Source organism: Carettochelys insculpta, chromosome 7 (assembly GCF_033958435.1).
Source record: "Carettochelys insculpta isolate YL-2023 chromosome 7, ASM3395843v1, whole genome shotgun sequence".
In the NCBI taxonomy this organism is placed as follows: Eukaryota; Metazoa; Chordata; order Testudines; family Carettochelyidae; genus Carettochelys; species Carettochelys insculpta.
The window spans coordinates 62072454-62099300 of NC_134143.1; the positions used below are offsets into that span (position 1 = coordinate 62072454).

The 26847-nt window shown below is 41.9% G+C and overlaps 1 protein-coding gene and 1 long non-coding RNA gene across 4 annotated transcripts in view; one reads left to right on the forward strand and one right to left on the reverse strand.

Annotated features, from left to right (window-relative positions):
- Positions 1-26847, reverse strand: part of ATRNL1 (attractin like 1) — a 1060182-nt gene that overhangs the window by 548532 nt on the left and 484803 nt on the right. For all 3 annotated transcript variants that reach the window (XM_074999076.1, XM_074999077.1, XM_074999078.1), the window contains exons 23-25: positions 21337-21431; positions 20758-20836; positions 18865-19022 (exon numbers count right to left, since the gene is read on the reverse strand). In XM_074999076.1, coding sequence (XP_074855177.1) covers positions 18865-19022; positions 20758-20836; positions 21337-21431 — 332 coding nt within the window. The remainder of the gene's footprint in view (positions 1-18864; positions 19023-20757; positions 20837-21336; positions 21432-26847) is intronic.
- Positions 5969-26823, forward strand: LOC142015552 (uncharacterized). Its single transcript, XR_012646181.1, has 4 exons — positions 5969-6006; positions 6588-6642; positions 17372-17437; positions 26666-26823. It is a non-coding gene; the product is annotated as an uncharacterized LOC142015552 (long non-coding RNA).

Genomic DNA, 26847 nt, shown 5'->3' on the forward strand with positions numbered 1-26847 from the left:
GAATTCATTTTAAAAACACCACCATTTTATATAAATGTGTTAAATAAAGGTGTTATTTAATCAACAGACAACAGCTGGAGAATGCCAACAAATTCTAGCAATGCTTCTGGATATTCTCATGTTTTATCTGCTCTTGTAGCAAAAATTGTTTTTGAAAATTTTATAATGGATGTCTTCATGTTGTGAACCTTTATATGAAATACACACTATTATTATCTGTTACTGTCACAACTTCATACAATCATAGAATACTAGAACTGGAAGAAACCTTGAAAGGTCCTGGAGTTCGGTCCCCTGTAATCATGGCAAGGCCAAACTAAAATGTAACTATAATGAAATAAACTACTAATACTACTACTGAGAGTTATTTTTCAGAATTTTAGGTTTCGAGTTTCAGACTCTATTTAAATGTCACAAAGAAAAAGTTTACCATCATAATACTCAGCTTTTATACAGTAGTTTCCATATCCATTTACTAATAGTATTCATTTATTAATCAAAATTTGAAAAGATATTTTAAAATTGTGCCTATAAAAATATACATTTTCAAAATTCATACATCATTTGAACTGTACTAGAAAATATACGCAATTTAAGGCCCTAGTCCTGCAAGGCATTCTACTCAGGCAAATCCTTACCCAGGTGTTGGAGTCCCATTGATTTCAGTGTATTGCATTCTATCTATTCCCCATATTTCCTTTTCTTCTAGCAAAGATTCGCCAGAACATAGCTCACTATGAATTTTAAAAAAATGAAAAAATAATCTCTCTTTACAACATGTTTCCATTTAGATTTTTACTAGATATAAAAACAATTTTTAAAAATGCAAGTCTGGATTTTTGTTTTGTTTATTTGTTTTTTAAACACATCATATGTTTTTAGTATGTCATTCTTAAGAAGGAAAATACTCAAGATGTGCACAGTGAGTAATTCTGTAATTTTATGATTGTAACCCCTATGCCTCCTACTCCTACTTCCTTCACCCACCTGCCATTCTTCTGTTTATTTTTATTCTCATTCATGATGCACCTACACTCAATTTTAAGTTCCTCAGAGCACGTTAGCCTTAGATGGAGTTTACCACCCACTCTGGCCTGCGTTCCCAAGCAACCCAACTCCAAGAAGACTCAGTCCCGGCACACCAGGGGGCCACTACCAGCCTTACAACGTCCATGGGCCTTGATCAGAGCACAGGTGTTGACTTATTGTTTCTTCAAAGGGACCAGGACTCTTTTGGATATTGTAATAATAAAATAAATGACACTAATCAAGCACTTCACAATTGTGACCTCAAAAAACTTTTTTCCATGGACACTGAAAATTTTATAAAGGTTGATAATATATTCTTATTCTATCTCACTGAGAACTTTTGTGAGGATAGATTTAATCTTACAAAGAAATGGATCTTGCAAAATATGTTGACTGCCTCAAAACTTTCCCCTCAATGGAAGTGTTCAGTTCTTTGCAGTACTGTGTGCAAAATATCTATCATGTGGTGTTGGAAATTTGTACATTTTGTTTGCATCCTAGTTCTCATCTTATTAGAAGATTTATATACATGGTCACTATAAAAATCTACATTATATTAAGAAGCTAATGTGTCTTACAATTACATTATCAATACCTCTGCATGGTATGCATTTATTAGGCAGCATCTCTGAAAACCAAAAAAATGCTTAAAAATTGACCCTTTTGCAGTTTTCAGATTGATTCATTGTTGGGAGGAATTTCTGTACAGGTACTAGAATATTTACACATACACACATTTCCAAGTGATAATTCCATCCAATGACCTTTGCAAAATGCTAAAAAGGTTTACTATACGAAAAGGCTTAGTTTTTCATTTTAATTAAGCAACCGAATTTGTGGTATATCAATAACAAAAGATTATTTTAAACTCCTCATGGCAGCTACTGATAACGTCTATTCCTCAGAGTTTTTACATCAGTATTTGTCGGTCAAGAATATTAAATATTCAAAATGAACTCCAAAACAAAGAATGCTAAAAAAATGCAATGTGCTACACTAAGTAAATTTTATTATGAGGACAAATGTGCTTCTTGACTTTTATGAAGCTGCTTCTTCAATTGCAAATTTCAGTCCATTAGCATAGCAAATAAAACCTTCTGAGCAAGAATGAACCAGTGTCATCAAAATGAGTGCTGATTTCCTCTTCTTTTAAATATAACACCATAGAAATCACACGTGAAGGAGTATTTAAAGCATTATACCATCTTCCTTAGTTCCCTTTATTATATGTAAATAAAATACAAAGCAAACCTATAAGGAAAGTTACTTCTTTTGTCGCTTTGAAACAAATCTTGGATGCCAAGGTTTTTTGGGTTTTTTTTTCAACTTAGAAGCAATAACATAGGACGAGAACCAAATAATATACCAGTAAAACTTTCAACAAGTTCACTTCGAATGATCAAATTAATTCTTTACACTACACTAGAGTGTTCTAACTTCATTTTAACAGCATGTCTAACTCTACCATAATAGTAATTGCTCTATGAAATTACTGTTATGTAAACATAACTCAGAGGACCTTTTTTTAGAAAATAATTAATAACTAAGCATTATTTCAAAGTTACAAATTGTTCCTTTAGGAAGGATCTGTACACTGAAAGGGGGACTCTAACAATAATGTCCTCTGATCACATCTTCATTACAATGTATAATTTTTTGCCAGCTGGGGAGCACTGCCGCACCAAATACAGCCTATAGGACTGGGTACAGTTTATTTAGTTTAGGGTAACTGATAGGAAGGTTTGTTGTTCAGTGAAACCTTTACTGTTGCTTTTTCTGAGTACTTGCATCTGTATGGACTGTTCCTGGATTCAGTCTGACACCCTTCCAGCTAAACACTGGCTGCTGGGTAACTGATGTTTTCATCCTCAAATACTGATCAGATTGGTATGCAGTCAAATAATGGTGACTGTGAAACTTCATACACTTGGCAGCACACATTCTATTGGAATAGGGGCTGCCACCATAATACTGTCACTCATTATGAGTCCCTGATGGAGGGAATTCTAGCTCCCAAGGCACAGGTCCAGCTGTAACCTTTAGAGGCTTGCACAGTGAATGTGGAGAATTCCAAGTAATTCTCATAAGTCAGATAAATCCTGGACAGCAAATATTCAGGAGGCAGCAAACTTACCTCCTGTCCTTAATCATACAGAAGGTATGGGAACTAAATGGACTGACTCAATGGACAGCAGAGCCAGTGTTTTATGGACATATGTTCAGGGTTACATTTTTTTTCTTTTGTTACATTGCAGGCAGTGAATGATCAAGCCATCTGTAGACATCTCCTGTACTGGAAAACCCTTGCAGACATCTTTGGTTGCCATGGTTTTCTTTCCCATAAAACATATGCAGATTAGTAAACCAATATGCCTAAGGGTCATTAGGAGTAATTTAACCCAAAGCACTAAGACTACTACAAAGTCTACTCTATTGCCTTAGCTAAGAGGTCATTTTCTTTCAGCTTCTGCAGTAGAGGTGCATGGTTTTAGTCCGAAGTTTCCCAGTGTCTGATCCCACCTGCCAATGACTGGAGTCTGTTGGCATTGTAAGTGGGGGATTGTCCAGGATGAACTGCTGGGAGATCTCAAAGCTCAGGGCATGCTTCCTCAGCTGAGGGAAGTATGTAACCAGAGGCAGTGAGACTACTAGAGAGAGTGGCTCGATGCTCACAATATAAACTTATGGCTTTAGCCTCCAATGTGCAAGGTTCAGTCTCACCTGCCAGGGAGCAGGATCCATTAGTTTTACACTAATGTAGGAAAGCCTTACTGTCTTGCACAGGTATACAACCTCCCACAAGGAGAGAGAGATTTCACTGTGAAGCTAATGTAGTTTGGGAATTGTAGCTTCACATTTCATCTCCTTAGGGTCATAGACACATGATGGGTGCTCTAAGACTTTTTGATTACTTGTTACATTCTTCAATGACTGCAATTTAGCAATGGAGTGAGAGCTACTGCATTTCAATAAAAGTTGCAACCTTCAAATTCCATTACTAAAGCGAGCATTTGGAGTTCTTTCCACATCATCCAGACTGATATCAGCAAGTAAGTTGCTTAAGGTGTTACCAAAAAAAAAAAAAAAAAAGTCCCTTAGTCTCACAAACCCATCTAATAGTTCAGACACCACCATTTTTGACCTCTGAAGATCCTACATAGTAAAATTGTACGTGGGAACCTTAAGATAAAGAAGAGAGGATGACAGCAAATTACTAGCTAGAAGAAGATTATGAGAAAATAAGGGTTTGTTGTTGTTGGGGTTTTTGTCTCAGAAACCATGCAGATATTTCTCTGGATCATTAATACTAGAAAACTCCTTTTTATTTTATGTGCTGAACCATGCAGAAAGAATTGAGACCAATACATGCTGAACTTAGTTACAAACCTTTCTTTTACATATTAAGTCTTCTGCTTTAAAAGTTACATAAAAAACTATTTGTGCTCCTCATTGTCACTATAGAGTTTTACTTAAATCTTTATTGTGGACAAATTTTGACCTGTGATACACGCACAGAATTTCCATGACAGTCAATAGGAATCCCACATGTGATTAACAGGACCAATGATGGCCATGAATAGATAGTGATAGATAATGATGGATGTTCCATGCTCAGACAATAGAATCTGATGATGATGATGATGAAGAAGAAGAAATGAAAAAGACTGGTAAATTCAAACCATAAGAATCAAAGTTTTTTTAAATGCCAGACTAGACATACGTAGGTGTTAAGACTTTTATTTAAGTAAGTCACTGCCTTATATTATGAAAGAGTATTCTAGGCTATCAGGGGCTTCCAGAAGACCTATATTTCACCAGTGGTCTGTAACACAAGCCACCAACAGCCAGATACCAGAGGTCTCAATTCATGGAACTGGGGATGTGGCATTTGAAAGTTACACTGCATTACCTATAAAACCAGAGGGAGTTTCAACTTGATTCAGCATGCCCCATAGGACAATTAGTTGATGACTTCATTGATCCTAATTTATGTTCTAGAAGGTATTCCTCTGATTTTTCTGTGCCCATTGGGCTAGCACCTGAGTGCAAGTATAAATAACTAAACATAATGAAGTCTGCATTTCACCTTTGACCAGTACACCACCTAGACGATATTGATGGGGGTTTATTGTAATGGTTAATTTTATTTTGAAAAGGCCATGCTCATTTGCAGTGTAGTCCTATATGCTGATCTCAGCAAGTATATTTCTTGAATATGCATATTAGAGAAGCAAAGCGTGGATTCAGTAACTTGCATCTTCAAGATTTTGTTTTTGTTTTGTTTTTTTTTACACAGGTTAAGGACATATGAATGGGACAGACAGTTGATTTCAGACACTATGTTCTTGGTGCCTACTGACATATTTTCATCAACTAGCCATCAAGTTAGCAGTCCTTCAGGCTGAGAGAACAATTCAGTAGATTTAAGACATCTCTATGTTGAGCTGGATTCAGAGGCCAGTATACCCACCAAAAAGGATCACAAAGCTTATGGCTTTAGATTGAAATCAGAAAGTTGAGTCACTTGCAGTTCCTGCTAAGATCTTTGCATATTGCATGTCAGGAAGCGGTTCCAGATTTGTATATTTCTTTCAGGGGGATCCTCAATTTTGTGCACAGTCAGTTAGAAGATAAAGCATTTAGTGGCATGGTTTCTTTCTTTCGTTCTCCAACCCCCGACCCCGTGGTTCACTGCAGCATCACTATGAAAATCTGAATGGGTCCTTTAAAACCAATGGCAAAGCCACAGTTCCTATGAACATACAGGTCACTGATCGCTTGTAGACTGATTGAGAGACTGATTATTTCAGAGAAATTAAGTTTTAATTTTTAAATTATTTTTTTCTTTCAGATTTGACCTTAGGGTAGACAGCAGTCCGGCTGATATTAGAGGAACATTTTGTGGCATCCATACATGCTCATTTCCATGAAAACAGCAAAAGCACCATCCAATGCCTAAAAAGCCACACTGATAAGGTATCAGGGGTCAACAACATTTTTGAGGTGGAGTGCCAAAATTTGACCATTTGACATCTATGTCTGGTCCAAGTGTTGTGATACTTTTTCAAGTCACTAATAGTCCTACTTACAACAGCTTAATTCACAAATAAATTACGATTCAGAGCTTTACTGTTTAGGTGGTGGTTGGTAGCAATAGGAGGTCTTTTGTTAATCCATAGGCAGCATGGCTTTGCACAACCTCCAAGAGGAAGAGGGGCATGGCTGAGCTCCCATCTCGCATGCTGATGAAAATTGGCTCAAGTGCCACTCTTGGCAATGTGCCAAGAGTTGCTGACCCAGACCTACAGTTTTAAAAGCCTTTTTCAAAGTCGTGAGTGTCAGTTACCTGTGAGCATTTTTACTGATGTATCAAAATATGCAAGACTCATCTGTGATTTATTTTAGGTGCTTGGTGGGTTACTCTAAATTTACCTCCTTCACAAATTGATGAAATGGTTATTTGCCATCTAGTAGCTGCAATTCTTTGAGATTTGTATCGAGACATGTTCAGTTCTTGAAGCAAAAGCACCCTATGAAATCAAGTTTGAATCTTTTAGTCAGCAGGGCCTGTGCGCAAGGGATCCATGTGCCTCAGAAATGAAGTCTTAAATGGTAAGGGCTATATTTTACTTCTTCCTGAGTGTTGTTATAAAAAACTGTTTCATTGCTGTCTATCATGATCTCAGCACTTAGCATTCAAATATTGGAAGGAACGCGGTGCAAACCAGCATAATAGCTTCAATTTTAGGACATTTATGTACAGACTACCAAGCTGAGGAGACCAGAGTCCTCATATCTCGAGATGGTCTAGGTGAGCTCCCCACCCTACAACAGAGATAACTGTCACTGGCATCTTGGATCACAATGGTGTAGGGAAGAGTACCCTCTTGAATACCTTAAAGGCTATTCCACGTGCTTAATTATGATAGTACTCCTGTGGAAAACTGTAGCCATGTAGCTAACATGTAGTATTCTAGTGTCGGTATAAGAATATAATACGAATATAATAAGGCTAATGTAATGTAATGTGCCTCAGTGTACCCTGCCAGCCATCCTTTCTGACTAGCAGAATGGAACAGCCTTGTGCCATTGGAAAAGGTGCATCAAGCAGTCTGTCTGTGTCTGTTATGAATGTTAAGGCAGGAACAAACCCGAAAGGGTCCTCTTTGACTCACTATGGTCACTCTTTTACCCTTAGGACTCTTCTTTTAAGAATGTAAGAATGGGTTTTGCAGTATGGAAGAATATTTTGTGCTAAGCCTGTATTTACTAAAGCAGCTATGTAACTCTTGTTTGTGTAAGTGAGAAATGTGTTTAAAGAGAAATAAGCCTGAAGGACTCCTTGGCAACCGGATAGCCAGAAGAGAGGCCAGAGACTCAGGAGTACCAAACAACAGTCAGATGTGTCCATTGTATTTGATGACTGAGGAGGGACAGATTGTGGGCCCTGACGTTAGAAATAAACACTCACAATGTGTGAAAATAACAAATCCCATGAAAGCCAGGGTGGGGCAGTGCACAAAAAAGTTGTCAGCAAATTGATATTAAATAACAATAAAAGCTATCTCCAGATAAACATAATGGCTATGTCTACATTAGCCCCCTGCCTTTCGAAAGGGGGATGCTAATGAGACACTTTGGGATATGCTAATGGGGAAATCGGAATAAGGGCATTTAGAAGTGTGAGGGGTACTTTCGAAAAAGACACCGTGCAGACGAGCTGCACACGATCAAAAGGGGCACTTTCAAAATGCCTTGGTTGCCATTATGCTAATGAGGTGCTGCACATTCATTGCAGTGCCTCTTTAGCATATCCCAAAGTATCTCATTAACATCCCCCTTTCGAAAGGGAGGGGCTAGTGTAGACATAGCCAATGTTGCATAGTGACTGTCTACAACATGATGCAGCAAATTCCATTGATTTGCATGAGAAAAGATTCATATAAAAGATGGGATGTTTCACATGGCACCTTGTGTTCATCCTACTAACAGCCTTGGAGTATCAGGAGCATTGGAGCATTTCCCCCAAAATGATACCATGTACTTATAAGCATAACAAAACTGCATGCATAACATGTCTGAACTGGCAGATATCTGAAGATACAGAAGAGGTGAGCTCTGGATTGGCTGGCTTCTCAAGGGGTTTTCCAACCCTACAATTCCGTGTTATCCCTGAGGGCAGATATACAGATTTCAACTACCCCATATGCAGCAAAGGTGAAGTCTGCCATTCTGTGTTATACATAAGTAGTAGACCACATGCCCTAGGAGTTTGAGTGAGGTTGTTACTGATGCTGTGAATTAGCTTGCAGCTGATTGACAAGATCTGCAATGGTATTGAATCTGTCCTGAGGTAAACAACCCTTTGCAGTTATGGAATCTAGTACTCTTATTACGAAGTCTGTCCTCTTAATAGGTATTAATAGTGACTTCTCTTCACTGACACTCAATGACAGGGATTCAAAGAGCAGAAACAGATGAATGGAGTTGATCAAAAGCTGTGAACAGTCTCCTCAAATAAGCCAATTATTCAAGAATAGGAAACCTGGATTCATTTCCTCAAATGAAAAGCCACCACTGCCAGATATTTGATGAAGGCCCTTGGTGCCATACCCATATGGTAGAGCTCTCTCTTGGGAAAGAATATTCCCCACCTGAAGACTCAGTTTTTTCCTATGAGTAGGACAGACTGTTTATGCAAAATTTTGGCGGTTAGGAGCTGTGCACCAGTCCTGTGGCTCAAGGAAGGGCTCAACAGAGAGTAGCTGGATTGAGTCTACTGGCATGTCATGTACAGGAGCTGAGACTATATAAGTCAGTGATCCTTCCTAGACCTATGCACTACGATTTTTGCTTGGTATGGCATATACCACCTTTAGCGCTATTATGTATCTCATACTAATCTAACATACTCAGTGGTTCCCAACTTTTTCAGTAATGCAGCACACATCAAAGAGAGAAACAATTTCATGGCACACCCACTTTTTTCAGCTGAATTGATTGCTCATAAATGTCCTATTTACATTTACTGTGGTTACGGTTTTACTGGAGAGGTTTGCAACTTAGCAGTGCACACAATAAGCTAAACAAGAATCAAATGCATTAATGTTTCAAATCCACCTCAGAACACACCATCTTAGACAGAGACAAAATTGATGAAATACCATGGCACGCTTGGACAGTTCTCACAGCACACCAGGGTGTCATGGTACACCAGCTGAAAAAGAAAGGTTACTCACCGTAGTAACGGTGGTTCTTCGAGATGTGTCCCCGTGGGTGCTCCACATTAGGTGTCGGGATCGCCTGGCGCCACAGATCGGATCTTCCAAGCAGTTTCTGCCGGACCGTGCATGTGCCGGTGCGCGCCGCTCCCTTGCGCGCTCCTGGCCACGTGCACGATCTGGTCCCCGCCAGTTCCTTGACCAACCACCTCGGATGCTCCTGCAAAACACTAAACAGAGATCGGAAGCGGGGAGGATGGGCGGGTAGTGGAGCACCCACGGGGACACATCTCGAAGAACCACCGTTACTACGGTGGGTAACCTTTCTTTCTTCTTCGAGTGTCCCCGTGGGTGCTCCACATTAGGTGACTACCCAGCAGTAACCCAAGATAGGAGGTGGGTAATCGGATTATGTGCAGCTTGTCCCCGAGAGGACCGCTGTCGAGAGATGGGTATCCTCTTGGAATACCCTGTGAAGGGCGTAATGTTTGGCGAAGGTGTCATAGGTTGACCAGGTCGCCGCTCTGCAAATGTCTTTTAGAGCAACGCCCTTGAAAAAGGCTGTTGAAGCCGCCACCGCCCTAGTGGAATAAGCCCTGGGCGTGGCCAGTAAAGGAGTCTTTTTGAGTTCGTAGCACATTTTTATGCAGGATACGATGTGCTTCGAGATTCTCTGCGAAGAGAGACCTTCTCCTTTCGATTTGGGAGCGATAGCGATAGTCTATATAGAAGGCTAGCACCCTCCTCACGTCCAGGAGGTGTAGGCGCACCTCTTTGTTAGAATTATGAGGCTTTGGATAAAACGAGGGTAAAACGATAGGTTCGTTAATATGAACTCAGAAGAAACTTTAGGAACAAAGGCTGGACGCAGCCGTATGGTTACCGCCTCCTTGGAAAAAACAGTGCAGGGTGGCGTTGCCATAACTGCCGCAAGCTCGCTCACCCTGCGAGCTGACGTGATTGCAAGAAGAAAGGTCGTCTTTATCGTAAGGAAGCGGAGAGAAACTGTGGCCAAAGGCTCGAACGGTGGTCCCGTTATCGCATTAAGCACCAGGTCCAAGTTCCACGAAGGTGGAAGTGGTGTCCGAGGCGGGTATAGGTTTACCAACCCTTTGAGGAACGTGGTAACCATGGGATGGGCGAGCACCGTGTGCCCTTCCTCTTCGTGTCTGAACGCCGAAAAGGCGGCAAGGTGGACCTTTAACGAGGATAGTGAGAGTCGTCCTCTCTTGAGGTCCAGTAAATACTCTAATATCACAGGCATAGGCACCGAAAGGGGGCTAGCTGTATGGTAGAACACCATGCCGTGAAGCGAGTCCATTTCTGCTTGTAGGTCTTCCTGGTGGAAGTCCTCCTGCTACTTTCTAGGACTTGCTGCACTTCCTCCGTACATGTGCTCTCTAGGGAGCTGAGCCGTGGATTAACCATGCTTGTAGTCGCAGGCCTTGGGGGTGTGGATGCACTATGGACCCCTGGGCTTGCGTAAGCAGATCCGGCGCCACCAGAAGGGGCATCGGTGGTCGGTCCGACATGCTCAGGAGTAGGGGGAACCATTGCTGTTGATCCCACGTTGAGACTACTAGGATCATTCGGGCTCCTTCCCTCCTGGCTTTCTTCAAGACTTTGTGGATGAGCACTGTGGGAGGGAAAGCGTAAAGCAGGGGGCCCCTCCAGGAGATCGCGAATGTGTCCCCCAGGGACTCCCGTCCCAGTCCTGCCCTGGAGCAGAATTGTGGGCACTTCTTGTTGTGTTGAGTAGCAAACAGGTCTATCTGGGGAAAACCCCATGCGTGAAAAATCGGTCGTAGCAGATCGGGACGGATCTGCCACTTGTGCGTGAGTGCAAAACGCCTGCTCAGCTGGTTTGCCTTCACATTGTGAGTGCCTGGTAAGTACGAGGCTTTCAAGGTTATATTGTTGGCAATGCACCAGTTCCATAACCGGACTGCTTCCGCACATAAGGCACGGGACCGAGCTCCTCCTTGCCGATTTATATAAAACATGGTGGAGGTATTGTCTGTATTGATCCCGACTACTTTGCCTTGTATATGGTCTCGAAAGTGTCTGCAGGCGTTGAACACTGCTCTGAGCTCCAGTATATTTATGTGCAGTGATCACTCCTTGGAGGACCACAGCCCTTGCATCACCTCTTTGCCCATGTGTGCTCCCCACCCTATGAGGGAGGCATCTATAGTAAGAAAAACCGATATTTGTGGTTGGTGGAAGGGTACCCCTGTTAGCAGGTTCTTGGGGTTTATCCACCATTGCAGGGATTTGCGCACCTCTGCTGTGGGCGACACCACCCTGTGAACGGTGTGTGCTGCCGGTTTGTATACGCTCGCCAGCCAGTGCTGCATGCTGCGCATGTGTAACCTGGCGTTCTGTACTACGAACGTCGCTGCTGCCATGTGGCCCAGCAGCTATAAGCACGTCAGAGCCGGCACCATAGGGCTGAAGGTAATGACTTGCACGAGGGAGCCGATGGCCCGAAAGCGAGTCTCTGGTAGATACACTCTTGCTGTAATAGAATTTATGCGTGCCCCTATGAACTCTATGTCCTGTGTGGGGTCTATCTTTGATTTTGCCAGGTTGATAACCAGGCCGAGCGAAGAGAACGTGCCTGCTGTGAAGCGTATCATGCGTAGTACCACTTCCTTCGAAGCCCCTTTGAGTAGGCAGTCGTCCAGATACTGGAATATAAATACCCCCTGTCTGTGCAGGTAGGCTGACACCACTGCCAAGGTCTTGGTGAAGACTCTGGGGGCCGAGGAGAGGCCAAACGGTAGGACCTTGTATTGAAAATGTTCTTTGCCTACCATGAACCAGAGGAATCGTCGGTGAGCCGGATGGATAGTTATGTGAAAATACGCGTCTTGTAAGTCGAGGGCTGCGAACCAATCTCCATCGTCTAGTGCCGTAAGGATGGAGGCGATTGTGATCATCCGAAAGCGTTGCTTGCGCAGGAACCGGTTGAGGCCTCGAAGATCTAAGATGGGCCTCCAGCCTCCTGTCTTTTTCTCCGTGAGGAAGTACCTCGAGTAGAACCCTCTCCCTTGCAGTTGCTCCGGCACTCTTTCCACTGCCCCTATGAGCACGAGATGGTCTACCTCCTGCTTGAGCCTCGCTACGTGGGGGGCCTCCTGGAGGTGGGGCCTGGGTGGAGGTCGTGGCGGTGGGAGCGACTGGAAGGGGATGGCGTACCCCGTGGCTATGATCCCCAACACCCATTTGTCTGTGGTGATCCTTTGCCACTGGTCATAGAATGGTTGGAGGCGATGGTGGAATAACCGCTTCAGATGACCTTGTGCGATGGTAGTGATGGCGCAGCCCTGGATCTGTGTGTCAAACTTGTGGCCTTTGGCCCTGCCCCGAGGACGCACGGCTCTGTTGGGAACATCGCCTGGGAGTTCTGTACTGCTGGTGCTGTTGATGTCGCCCTTGCTCGTAACCCCTGTGGTACTGGGGACGCTGTTGCTGGTACTGGTACCGTCTTTGTTGAGGGTAGTACTTTTTCTTTCTGTATGGAGGAGTGTAAATCCCCAGGGTCCTAAGTGTGGTTCTTGAATCTTTACTGGAATGAAGGACCGAGTCAGTTGATTCAGCAAACAGCTTCTGCAAGTCAAAGGGAAGATCGACTATCTTTGCCTGCAGGTCCCTCGGTATACCCGAAGTCTGGAGCCAGGACTCCCTTCGCATCACCACTGCCGTAGCTGTGGAGAGTGCTGCTGTGTCCGCAACATCCAGGGCGATCTGAACTCCCGTCCTCGAGGCCGCGTAGCCTTCTTGCACGATGGCCTTGAGCACTGGTTTCTTGCCCTCTGGAAGCGAGTCCATGAGGGAGGTTAACCTAGTGTAGTTGTCGAAATTATGGTTTGCTAGATGCGCTGCGTAATTTGCCATTCGCAACAGTAGAGTGGAGGAGGAGTAGACCTTTCTGCCGAACAGCTCTAGCTTCTTGGCATCTTTGTCTGTTCCCCCTGTCTTGAATTGAGATGTCTTTGATCTTTGTTGCGACGACTCCACCACCAAGAAAGTTGGTTGTGGGTGGCTGAACAGGAACTCCATGCCCTTCGCCGGCACGAAGTTTTTTTTTTTTATCCGCTCTCTTGTGGACAGGCGGAATAGTCGCAGGGGTCTGCCATATCATAGTGGCGGACTCCAAGATTGCGTTATCAAGCGGTATTGCTATTTTGGAGGAGGCCAGAGGTCTCAGATTTTTGAGGAGCTTATGGTGTTTCTCTTGCACCTTTGCTGTCTGGATGCCTTGCGTGAAGGCCACCCTCTTAAACAGCTCTTGGAACTGTTTGAGATCGTCCGGAGGATGGACGTCCCCCGGGGCCGTAGCCTCGTCCGGGGAGGAGAGCGAGGAACCACTAGGGTACGCCTCTCTGGACCCTTCTGGTTCCTGTTGGTGATGGTACATCCGCTCTCTGGAAGCTTGCAAGGGAAAGATCTCGGGGTTCCATAACCAGTTCCCCCTGAGATACTTGAGTCTCTGTCCCCGTTCGCGATTGCCCTCGGGGATACGGGACCGTCTGTGGGGATATTTCCCTGGTAGATTGCTGGTGGTGTCTATGCCCCCCATGATAGGGGCGACCATGGCAGCATGGGCACTGCTCTTGGGAAGGTGACCTAGACCACTCCCTTGGTGCATACCCTCTGTGTCTGGGGGAGCAAGATCGTCGAGAGACCTGGGACACTGGAGAGAGCGATTTGTGATAGTACTCCAGCGGCTCAAACCCCAGGAAGGGTGAAGGTGGTCCCAGCCAGGGCGAGGCTGGTTGTAAAAATAGAGACTGGGGCTCCGGGTAGGCTAGGGGGGACCCCTGCCTCCTAGTTGGAGTCTGCAGCATGAGCCGGGGGCTGAGAGAAAGCACTCTGCAGCCCTGTCTGGAGAGGGGCTGCGGTGCCTTGTTTTGTGTACAGCCTTCCCCCTCCCTTGAGGGGGTATCTCCGCCCCCTGACGTGTAGAGGATCTCGGCCCCGTCCGCGCCGTGCTCGGCACGCTTATGGGTGGTGCCGCACAGGCGGTGTCCTCTGGTTCCTGCAGGCTGCGTGCCTGCGTGCTCTGCACCGCCAGTTCCCCGGGGTCGGTGCCGCTGCTTGCGGTGCCGCCGGTACTGGCGCTTGTTTAGCTGCCGCCCTGCCTGCGGTGCGGGGTGGCTGTTTGATTATCGGAGGCTGAGCCGCCTCCACGTGGCTCTCCGTGCCGCCGCCGATCAGCTGTTGCTGTGGCTGGGGGCTGTGCTTTCCTCCCGTCCCGCTCGCTGTTGCTGCCGGCAGGGATCGGGCTGGGGAGACTTTCCTCCGTTTTTGCACTGATGGGGTGAGGGAGGCGGCATTCCTTTTATGGGCCCCAGAGGGTCCCTCCTGCTCCGGCCGCTCCGGCATGTCTGGCTGGAGGGCCTTGTCGAAGGGCAGCATTTTAAGCCACATCTCCCTGTCCTTCCTTGCTCTGGCTGTTAATTCTGCACAGAAGGATCATTTCTGCGTGACATGGGACTCCCCCAGGCACCTTATGCAGTGACTGTGCCCATCAGATACTGGCATTGCCTCTCGGCAAGACTCACATTCCTTGAATCCTGAATAGGACATTGTTGGTGAGTCTTTCAGTTGTTAATGGGGTACTTAGCACCTTCTCTGTGCTGTTTTCCCCCTCTCCGATAGCCTGCCGCGGCAGGAGGGCTAATGGCCCTAGGCTCCTGGCCTCCGGTGCTCCGCTTGTTACTAGGACTGGACTGAATGCCATCCCGCTTGTTGTTTCTTTTTTTTTTTTTTTGAAAATAACAACTGGCTAACTTAACAGTAGCCTAAGAACTTGAAAACTTTAAAGAAAAACAGTTAAAACCATTGAATACGCTAACTTGGCCGTAGCCTAGTCGGATTCCGTCTGCAGCCAACAGCGGTTAAGAGGAACTGGCGGGGACCGGATCGCGCACGTGGCCAGGAGCGCGCAAGGGAGCAGCGCACACCGGCGCATGTGCGGTCCGGCAGAAACTGCTTGGAAGATCCGATCTGCGGCGCCGGGCGAGACCGACACCTAATGTGGAGCACCCACGGGGACACTCGAAGAAGAACAACTGATACACGTTATCTATCTGTCCACCTAGAAGTTACAATAGCTAAATGTATTATACTTTTTCCACAATCTGTCCATTCATGTCAAGCATCCCACAACTCTTTGGAAAGCTGAAGCTAGCTATAGTATTAGGCAAAAAAAAAATTGTCATAACAAAGATTTATAAATACTTGGCACCCACCAAGTACAGTTAGAGAGTACTACCATGGCACATACACTCTTGGAATGTGGTACTCAAAACAAGATATGGAAAAATACAGGACAAGACCAAGGACAAACCTGGCACTGGTAAGTGAATTATGCATTAAGTGATGTGTAAAGAGTTTTTTATTTGTAAAATCATACTAAAAATACTAGGAGCTCAAATGTGTATCTTTGATACATACATTATATAAAAGGTGAACATTCTGCGAGACTTCACTTCCCAGAAGATGGGTACGTAAGTCCCCTTTCTGTAGTATACTCATTTGTCTTTAGATAACTGAATATCATAAAATGTATTATTTGGTCTCTTGAATATTTTAAAGAAAAAAACGTTGGCAAAGTTAATCAATTGGACACATCTTGTACTCAATACTCCAGAATGTATTCCAACTCCAGAAGCACAGCAGTCATCACTGAAGTCCCCTGATAAATTTCAGTGTATAATGTGGTTAGTTCTGCTAAGGTGCTCAGCACTGCAGTTGGGCAGCAGTTAGTAGGAGGATTATATCTTCGCCACAGATGAAAGTAGAAGTGATTTAGCCAGAACTAGGACACTAAGGTTACTGCAAAAGTTTTCACAAACTAGAATGGAAGTACTGTGTGGCGGTAGATACAAGCTATTCCTATTGGAGTGGTGGGTACCAAAATTACCAAAGTTGAGAGGTTCAGTTTTGAAGGATCAGTACTGACACCTGAAGCTTGACGGAGTTAATTCAGAGGCACAATGACAAGTGTCTGAGAATAGGAGTATTCACCAATTAACTGGTAAGCATAAGGGTTAGTAATATGCTTACCGATTAACCAGTTAACCAAACCAAACTGGTGAACTCCAGAGCTGGCCAGCCACACTGGGGCAGAGCAGTGCTGGACAAAGAGGTGTCAGCAGGCCAAGCAGCAGGACCCCACAGCTACTTCACAGCTGCAGCTGCAGTGGGACTGGATGGTGGGATAGGCAGCAGGTTCTTATATAAAATAGTTAACCAGTTAAGCATTAGCATTTAGCTGATTAATAGTTTTAACATCCCTACCTGAGAAGGTGCCAGAGAGGCCCATTTTAAGCCTCATGCCCTCTATAAGAAGGAAACAATATTGAGGGGGGTCTCTCCTATTTTTTACTAGATCACAAGAGAGCAACCTAACTTCCTGACCCTTAGCAGAACAGTGCTCCTTCCTGCCAACGGGAATTGGCATATTGTATTACCCAATCTTCAAGGAGCATCACTGCTATACAAGATGTGCAGATTTTAAATCCAGGAGACTTCAGGCAAACACAAGGGAAAGACTAATAACTAAAATCATCAACACTAAACCTCCCAACAACTACTTATAATACAAAGGGTTAGTTGCACAGCGAACAAGAGTCACTGACACTGATAGGTAGGCTGCAGGTGCAGCTCCAACAAGCACTGCTATTCAAAGAGAAAGAGCAAAAAAGAGCTTGAGTGCATGAAGCACATGCACTCCAAGAATGTAAAATATAAGCAGACGCACTCAGAGAAAAAGAGGCAGACTTACTTACTCCAAGAGCATCCCCCAATAGAATGGTTTGCCCAGATATTCACGTGTTAATGCACAGAGAAATGAAAATACTAACGTGGTATCAGCATGCAGTGGTACTTAAAAATAGAGTTTCGCTCTCTGGGTAAAACCCTACATTCATTAATAAGTCAAGCAGCAACTACGCTTAACATGACTATCCCAGCGACTCTATAAGTTCATACTTTTTATTCTCTCTCTTACATCAGTATGCTGAAGTAAGTGTTAAGAGCAAAACACCAATGAGATAATCAGGTATTCTCAGATACTGATTTTATCTTTTGGTTTCTTCTTCCTCTAGATTATGGGTTACTACATCACCAGTGAGAGTGTAGCTCTTCAGACTAACTCACGACAAGCTGGAATGGTAAGAGATAAACATTTTAGAATTATGTCTTAATTATGTTTATCTTAGAAGAGTGATTTGGGTATCAGCTCTTGAAACATGAGAGAAGAAATGACAAGGTGACTTGTACATACATTACATTACTTAGCAGTGGCTTTTATTCAGGATTTTCTGAAAAAAAGATAGTCAGATAATCACACAATAGATCTGGCAGATGTGAGCGAACTTTATAAGCTAAATGGTTATGTTTCTGTGTCAAGTTCCTTTATGGTTTGATGGCAAATGTTTTAGCCCATCATCCTGAATCTAGTTTCTATCCAGATAATCAAGGTCTACCATATGCTGATTATTTTATGGATGGGCGAAAGAGCTTTGGCACTGGCCAACACTAATGTGTATACTCAATTATCTCAACTAGAAATGGTTGTGGAATGCTTCTTATGATAGTTGCAATGTACTCAGTTTATTTGTGGCAGTCCTGCAAGCAGGAAGTTTAGACTTATTGTGACTGATTAAGTATAACACAAGAGATTTGGAAAGCCATATGTGATTTTAACAATTTACTCTAAAACAATTCTTTCACGGCATTAAAACAGTAAACCTTTTATCAACATACTTCTGAAATTGTTAGTTCTATGTGGGATTGGGTTAGACACTTCGTAATTCCAAAACCATCTAAACTAATGGAAGTTAAAAAGATTCCTGAAATTTCTAGCCAACATACAAAACAATATAACAGCTACAAAAAATAAAACATTTTACAGAGGATCCAATCATATGATATACTCAATGCCATCAACTACCACTGATATCACTAGAAATTAAGGGTGTTAAACACTTCATTTTCTCTTTTGGGACTTAATCAAGTGAGTTCTAACTTAAAATGCCTTTGTGCATTCAAAAGTTCCCTCTCTCTCTCAACAACAGAAGTTTATCCACTAAAAATACTACTTCACCCACCTTGTCTTGCTAATCTCCTGGGACCAGCCCCACTAGAAAAGCATTATATACACAACTAGAAAAGCTGCCACACTATAGCACAGAAACTAAACCTTTAATCAATTAAAATTAAATAAGTAAGAAAGTTAATGGTTTATACAAACTTAATCAGAACAGACATTATTGTTATACACTAATTTTTACCTTGAGAGTACAACTGAGTAAAAATTGCATTCATTTTGAAAAAAAAATTGTAAACATACTAGCCCTCAATACAAATGTCATAATTAATGTAATATAAATAAATAGGAGTAAGTCATTAGTCATTTAAAGGTTCTCCAGTTTTCAGAAAGACTAAATATATAAAATAAATCATACTCTGGAGTATGTATTATACACACAAAAACTATTTATGCATTCTCATTAGCAATGGACATATTAATTTAAGTAACAAAACAAAACCTTTTCAATCATCATGAAAAATAAATGGTTTAATATTTATAACTAACCTGTATTTTGATTGGCCAGGAAAAATTGCTGACGTATACATAAAAAGTGATATTTGGGTTACTCCGAAAGTTGAATTTTTCACAAGAAAAGCTATCTTTATACTCCTTGATATTAGTCTTGGAAAGAACAGGAATTTCTTCTCCAGTTATTGTTCCTGCTAAAAATATAAAGAAATATTATCATAAAAGTGGCCACAGTAAGTTTGCTTGAGCAACTGCAATTGAACTTTACTTCAGAGTGCTTGACATTGCAACCTTTGCGTTCTTTTATCTTTTTTCCCGTATATAATATATTATACATTAAACGTACTTGTACACATGGCACACCCATAAATACAGGCTGGGTCTACACATGCCCCTTCCTTTTGAAAGGGGCATGTTAATGAGCAGGTTCGAAATATGCTAATGAGGCCCTGCAATGAATATGCAGCGCCTCATTAGCATAATGGCGGCCACAGCGATTCGAAAATGCAGCTTTTTGAATCATGCGCCGCCCGTGGAGACGGGACCTTCCAAAAGGCCACCCCCCCAGTTTTCGAAAGCCCTTCTTCCTATCTGGTGATCGAAAGAAGGGCTTTCGAAAACTGGGAGGGGTCCTTTTGGAAAGTCCCGTCTCCACGGGTGGCGCACGATTCAAAAAGCCGCATTTTTGAATCGCCGTGGCCGCCATTATTCTAATGAGGGGCTGCATATTCATTGCAGCACCTCATTAGCATATTTCAAACCTGCTCTTTAACATGCCCCTTTCAAAAGGAAGCAGCATGTGTAGACCCAGACACAGAGCAAATTTATACACATGCCTATGCCTATTTCTAAAGATTATGAATGATTCATAAAATGGATAGAAGATGTAGTTTTATATGATTTTTATAGCAAGATACCCCAGTTAACTACACAGCTAATACATTTTTTTCTAGTAATTTACATTCTATTTCAATAAAAATTCATAAGTTACTGAAGTTTGAAAAGTGAATTTGTCTACATTTTAAAATATTGCAGTAGTGTTTCAACTACCCTTAGAAACTTGAGTAATAAACCAGGTAACCATACATCATTTCTTGTAGACCTCAAGGCTTCTCACCAATTCTGTTTGATCAAGGTATTTCTGACTTAGCAAAGTAAAAAAGATGACCATAGGAAAAAAAAAACAGAATCTGTTAGCAAAAATATGTTAAAATAAAGCTTTCAAGGATACTGTTAGATGCAAGTACGTGCAAAAAAGTCTTGAGAATATTTAAGTTCTTAAATAACCTTTAAAGGCATATTCCTTTTTTTAAAAAAATACACATTTTAAGTTATAACCATTGAGATTCTCCTTGGATATATTTTCAGAAAGTCACCAAGTCATGGAAACTTACTAAATACTGCATTTCCTCCTCTTTATTAAATCAAAAAGAATAATGGGGTTCAAATTTTGGAGGAGAAAAAACAGATAAGCAGCTCCTTTTATCAGCATTCACAGATGAATGTTTTTGTTTGATATCAATGTTAAGGTTAATAATTAAATTTTTAGCTTGAGCACTGAAACAAAGAAATTAAAATCTCAGTCTCTCCAGCAGTTTAGGAAGCAATTTATCTTAATTAAAATCACAGCATTTCATAACACTGCCATTTTAAAAATTTAAATAGAGTACATGCTTTTGCTAACAAAGTAATTTTAATTGAATAGAAGAGAAAGTTAACATGTTAATGAAGCTTTGTTCAGATTACAAATTATTATCTGAATTTTAAGTAATATTAATTATAACATAATGACAATAGCAAAAGAATACATTTTATAAAATTTTATGACTGAAATTAGCAACAAAGAAGACAATTATGTTAAAATAGCTTAAAGGAACAGTTCATGAGACTATACGGGGGGGAAGAGATCATGCCAAAACACTGCCTTACCTGTAGAACCAATAGACCATGTGATATTGAGGTTAAAGTTGTTTGATGCATTAATTAATATATCCAAATTTTTGTTAGACTAGAGATAAAGAAAAGGCAACATTAAATTATCAAAATATAACAGAAACACACTGTCTAATCCACTGAATGCACCTCTGCTGTATATATTTAAAGCTTTTTAATTCTTCCCCTTTTTCACATATCTGTTATAGGCTGCAAACAACTGCAGGACACTGTAGATTAGCCCTAAGGGATGAGTATTTCACCACATACACACACAAAAAGCTATTGGGGCAATTTTCACATTTATAACTGCCACTTCCTTTCTCCCCTCACACAATATCAAAAATAGGAAGGCTGAATTTAGAGATATTTATCTCAATATGTCTACTTTTCAGACAGGTAGATGCTTACAGATGGGTCTCGTATAAAAGTCAAACAAAGACAATGATGTTAACAGGATTTGGATTATCCCTAGATACTGACAAGTATTTGGCAGAGCCAACATCACAACCAAATATAATGGAAAAGATGATATCCTTGGCAGGAAGAAAATTACATTAGGGTTGATTAACTCACCTGTTCAGGGTTTGCTATAAAGTTTATGGCAGTGTTGTGGCGATCATCTTCTTGTAATAAGCTGAAGGTAAACTGGTAGTCAATCAAAAGGCTGTCTGTGGGAAAAGCAGATTGTAAAGAAAACTGCCAAGTTGAATTCAGGTGCATGTATATTTTTTAAAAAATATTAAACTTACTGCAATACCTAAACATTTATTATCTACTTTTATTTCAAATATATGTAGAATGGCAAAGATCAGAAAGTAATTTAGCATTTCAACATTTATGTATTTGTCACCAAACAATTTGTTGGTGCAGTCAGAATGTAAACACTCATGCAAAATAAGCTCAAGTGATACATAAGAATGAGCATAACGATTCAAGCGGTTATTTTTCAATTGTATTGTTATATTGTAAATTGTACTGTTACAAAGAAAACGGCATTCTAAATAGTTATGCCTCCTGAATGAGTAAGGTATTTTTTCTCAATCTTTAAGGATTCCTTATTTTTTTATATGTTTAATTATTTCTTTGATTATAATAGTTTATAATAGATTAAAAAGTTTACATTAAGAGTATATATTGGCAGTAACACAGGGAACCTAAAGACCACATCCTGTATGTCGAGCAAAGGCAAGTTAACATACATATATCTGAGACCTTTCACTGAGACAGCAAAATTAGCATTCATATGTTAGGGACCTTTCACCTAGCCAGACAATGATAAGTTGAAGCATAAGGCCCGTCCATGGTGTAACTTTTAGCACAGACAGATAAATGACTCATTGAAGCAGCTTGGAAGGGGGTGGGGGTGTTCCTTAGTTCATACCATAATATTTAAGATACCCTACAAAGAAAGAACTAAATAACTGGGTTCTTATTCTTCTGGCAAAGCTGGTCCTTTGTCTCTATCACCAGATCATCAAGAAAGGATGTGAGTATATTAATCAAAAGCTTTATAGTATATAATATCACATGTATTTCTAGACTATATTGCAGTCGTAACTGGTTATTTATCATTTGATTACAATTCCATTTTTATCTCAATAAAAGTCTTAAGTCTACATTTGTCTCAATGGCTACGTCTACACGTGCCCCAAACTTTGAAATGGCCATGCAAATGGCCATTTCGAAGTTTACTAATGAAGCGCTGAAATGCATATTCAGCGCTTCATTAGCACGCGGGCGGCAGCAGCGCTTCGAAATTGACGCGCCTTGCCGCCGTGCGGCGCGTCCAGACGGGGCTCCTTTTCAAAAGGACGCCACCTACTTCGAAGTCCCCTTATTCCCATGAGCTCATGGGAATAAGGGGACTTCGAAGTAGGCGGGGCCCTTTCGAAACGGAGCCCTGTCGGGACGCGCCGCGCGGCGGCAAGGCGCGTCAATTTCAAAGCGCCGCTGCCGCCCACATACTAATGAAGCGCTGAATATGCATTTCAGCGCTTCATTAGTAAACTTCGAAATGGCCATTTGCATGGCCATTTCGAAGTGTGGGGCACGTGTAGACACGGCCAATGCGAGCATCTTTGTCATACCCCCAAATCTTGCCAACTCTGTGTAGCTTGATGCTGGCACAAGAACCTTATTATTGTTTGCTCACATTAATTGGTGAGTCTATAACCTAGGCTATCCAAATTAATAATATTAATCTTCTAAAGTCAGGCAACAAAAAGTTCCTCTAAAATACAGAAGTAGCATTGTCCAGATTTTTGTACTGCAAAATGACGTATTCTTTGTTAAAAACGTACTTAAATGTTTTATATTTTTGTTGACACTTACATGAATGTTACAATGTTCTACAATTGACTTATACACATTACAATTACAAACTTCACAATACTGAAAAATAAAAGTACAAAACTCTCTCCATGGTCAAGCACACAGGCAAGATACTGTAGTTACACTGCTAATAATAAAATACTACATAGGAATTTTAGTACCATTAATACACCACACCAGTATACCCACTGCAGAACTGCTACTGTTCTATGGTGAAATCTTGGCTCCCCAGACACAAATGTGAATTCCTCTAATAGGCCTCATAAGCTGTGTCCACACTACAAAATGACTTCAGAGTTGCTTACTTCTAAGTACAACTTCAAAGTAATAGGCTTCGAAGCTGAGCGCATATACACACTCTACTTCAGAATTAAACTTCTAAGTAGGGCACTACTCCATTCCCAGGAATTGAGTAAGAACTTTGAAGCTGGGAAGTTAACTTCGAAGAAAGGGAAAATGTGTGTAGATCCTCTGCAGGTTACTTCGAAGTGGTGCCTAACTTCAAAGTTAACTTCAAAGTTAGTTCCTAGCGTAGACGCACCCTATGGGTGATAAATGTTGCTACCACGTTTCAACCCACTAAAGGAAAAAAAAGGGAATGGAGGTTGTTTAAGGTTTATACCACTTTCAGGTAAAACACACAATAATTTTTGTTTTTTTGTCCTCTTATCACATCTCTTTCTGTGAAAATCCATTAGCCACAAGTGCCTACAGAGCCTCATCTTAAATATATAAAACCTATGCTCCTGGGAACAAAACTAGTAACATCTACTAAGGAGGGAGAAAGCAAGGTCAAGGCAGGAAGAAGCTACAAGTCTCACCAGATTATTTTTCCTTTGTGCTTGATGACATCTACCTGCTGTTGACAGAAGTCTTCTCTGCAGTACTATAGGGAATTTAGGTCATGATCTGAAACCTGGCATTTCCTAGCAGTCTGTGGCTGATCTCAGATTGAGTAGAGGTGGCGAGTCTCAATGCAGTGGGCTCAACACAGAGACAGCTGCTTGTCTTGTCTTAATTAATGAAGGGGAGCTCAAGTAATGAGCAAAGAGCAAAACCACAAGGAAAGAGAAGGATGAGGGCACAGCTGGGAAGGATTAGTTAAGAAGTACAACTGCCCTTATATAGTTTTACAAACGTAACTAGGAAAGCCTTGCTAACCCTCATAATAGACTCCTTATACAATAACTAACTAAATGTTATGACCCCATTGATTGTATAGGTAGATAAACAAATGTACACCAACAAATGTAAGGTTGTCACACCTATGCCAGAAACTTTTGTCCAAGTAAAATGTCTAGGGGTGATGCAAAAGGTCTCTAAAAACCCTGGGACCAGCCAATTGTGAACTGTGGATGACAATAGGCTGCCTTCTGAGGAACCTCTTCAACTCTCCAGTGTAGGGATGTGCTGGGGACAAAACAGAGCTTGGGAGAGGCACATCAGGAAAAAGCCCAAAATTTAGCACTGTGGACAGTCTGGGCAGTGCTGTGAACCAAAGTCAGAAAGGGGCAGGCTGCTATAACCTAGACAGGCCTACTGACATCACACCAGACAGCATGGAGCAGCTCACAATCTGAAGAATATAAAGAAGGCTTGAAGACACCATTACCCCCCCACTCCCCCGCAACACATTTGGCCTTATGATGTGGCCTTTTAGAGGTGCAGCATAGAATCTCAGTCAAGAAACTTAAGTGATCTGTACAAGATCATGCACTGAGACAGTGACAGAGGTGACAGTAGACCCCAGGTCACATGTCCCAACCACAACATTTTGGTGTTATATGTGCACATAACTTACAAAACTAAAATAAATAGAAATTGAAAAGCTGCATTTCATATTTTCAAATGATGTTACTTAGCATTCACCAAAATATTTCCCAGAAATACGTATTTTTCAATTACTTCAATACATTTAGCCTTTCATTGTTTGTTATACCCTAACGATGACTATTTTTTCCTTTAGCTATATGTCAACATCACTAATGTTAGCAGCTTCACAGATATTGTGCTAGTCTCATTTAATCTGTGTTTTGTAAAGTAAATGCCAAGAAAAAGAAATCATTTTATTCAAGGGTAAAAATATTCTCTCAATGGTAAAAGACAGTGAAATACGTTGCTCTCCCATATCTTTGCTATCTGTAAAATTTTACAAGTCTTCCACTTTTCTCTTAGTCTGGCACCTGCAACACAGTAATCATAAATTACCAAGTAATAAAAGTACTTGTATATAACATTTTACACTGTAACGCTACATCTACATGATGCAGCTACATTGCTGTAAGCTCTCTAGGCCCACTGGTGGGCAACCTGCAGCCTGTGGGTTTTATGTGGAACATTGTGGGTGGGGCGTCTATGTATGTTTCATGAGACATTTTGTTTACTGTTGCCCACAAGTTGGGATGCCAGATTCTGCTGGTTTCCACCTATGTGGGCTTTTTTTTTAATTCTATCCATATTACCAAAGTGACACACACGCATATTAAGCACGGGCACATGAAGAGAGATGTGTGCTGATTGCACACAACACTGGCAGTGTACTCCCTCAGCATCCAAAGTGCTGCTGTGGTTCAATAAACACACCCTACAAATTCTAGGTACATAAGTACAGTTAGGAAAACTACCTTATCCTGACAGACCATTTAGGTTACAACAATCTCACAGCCCACTGAGATGAAGGTGAAGATGAACCCATAAAGATGAACTCATGCAGCCCACTCACCAGTGTAGGTTGCCAATCACTGCTCTAGGTTATAGCTACATTAATGCTTGTGTCAAAATAAGAGAAGGTTACTCATCTGTGCAATAATTGAAGTAGCAGTGCCTTTGGCTGGTCATGTACAGGGGCAGCCAGCTTGCACCACTCTAAGTGGCTATCCTATAAGCAGAGCCAATTGCCCCTGAGGTCCTTCTCTGTCACAGAGGATACAGGAGGGGACTCTGAAGTAGAGGAGAGGAGGGAGGATAGTGGAGCACCCACAGGCACAAATATCTCAAAGAACTTCAGTTACAGCACAGGTAGGTAACCATTTCTTCTTCTTCAAAGTATCTTTGTGGGTGCTCCACTTTAGGTGGCTACACAGAAGTGCCCCTCTAAGGTGGTTGTTTGTGGGCAGTTTTGTATGGTTGAAATGAGATGTGTCAGAGCCAGAAAGTGTTGTGGAGGCAAGGTTGCTGATGCTGTGGTGCAGTCAAGATGGGTGTCTATAAATGTTAGCCATTAGGTTGGGATTAGCATGGATTTCTGTGGTTTGATTTGAAGACCCTGATGTGTGTAAAGGGTTGTAGTGGGAGAAACAGCATTCATTGCAAGCTGGTAAGTTGAGGCCTTCAGGAGGTAATCATCCTGGCAGGGGAGTAAAATTATTCCATGTTTGTGAAGGTGTGGGGGAATAAGCATGAGAAGTTTGGAAAAGAAATGGGAAGCCCTGGAAAGACTTTGTATTGGTAATGTTGGCCCCCATGTGCAAGGCGAATTAATATTCTGTGTGTGTGATGCCAATCCCAGGATTATGGTAGCAATGGTAACATCTTGAAGCAGTGTTCAAATGAACTTGTTTTGTTTGTGCAGGTCCAAGATGGGGCTCCACCTGTCCACTTCTTCTTGGTGGGGAAATAGTAAGAGTGGAATCCGCTCCCCCTGTGCTGATTGGGCACATATTCTACCACTCCAAGTTGCAGGAGGTGGTGTATTTCCTGATTTAAGAGGTAGTCATGGGTCTCTGAAGAGGGAAAGGAGAGTGGGGCAGGTGG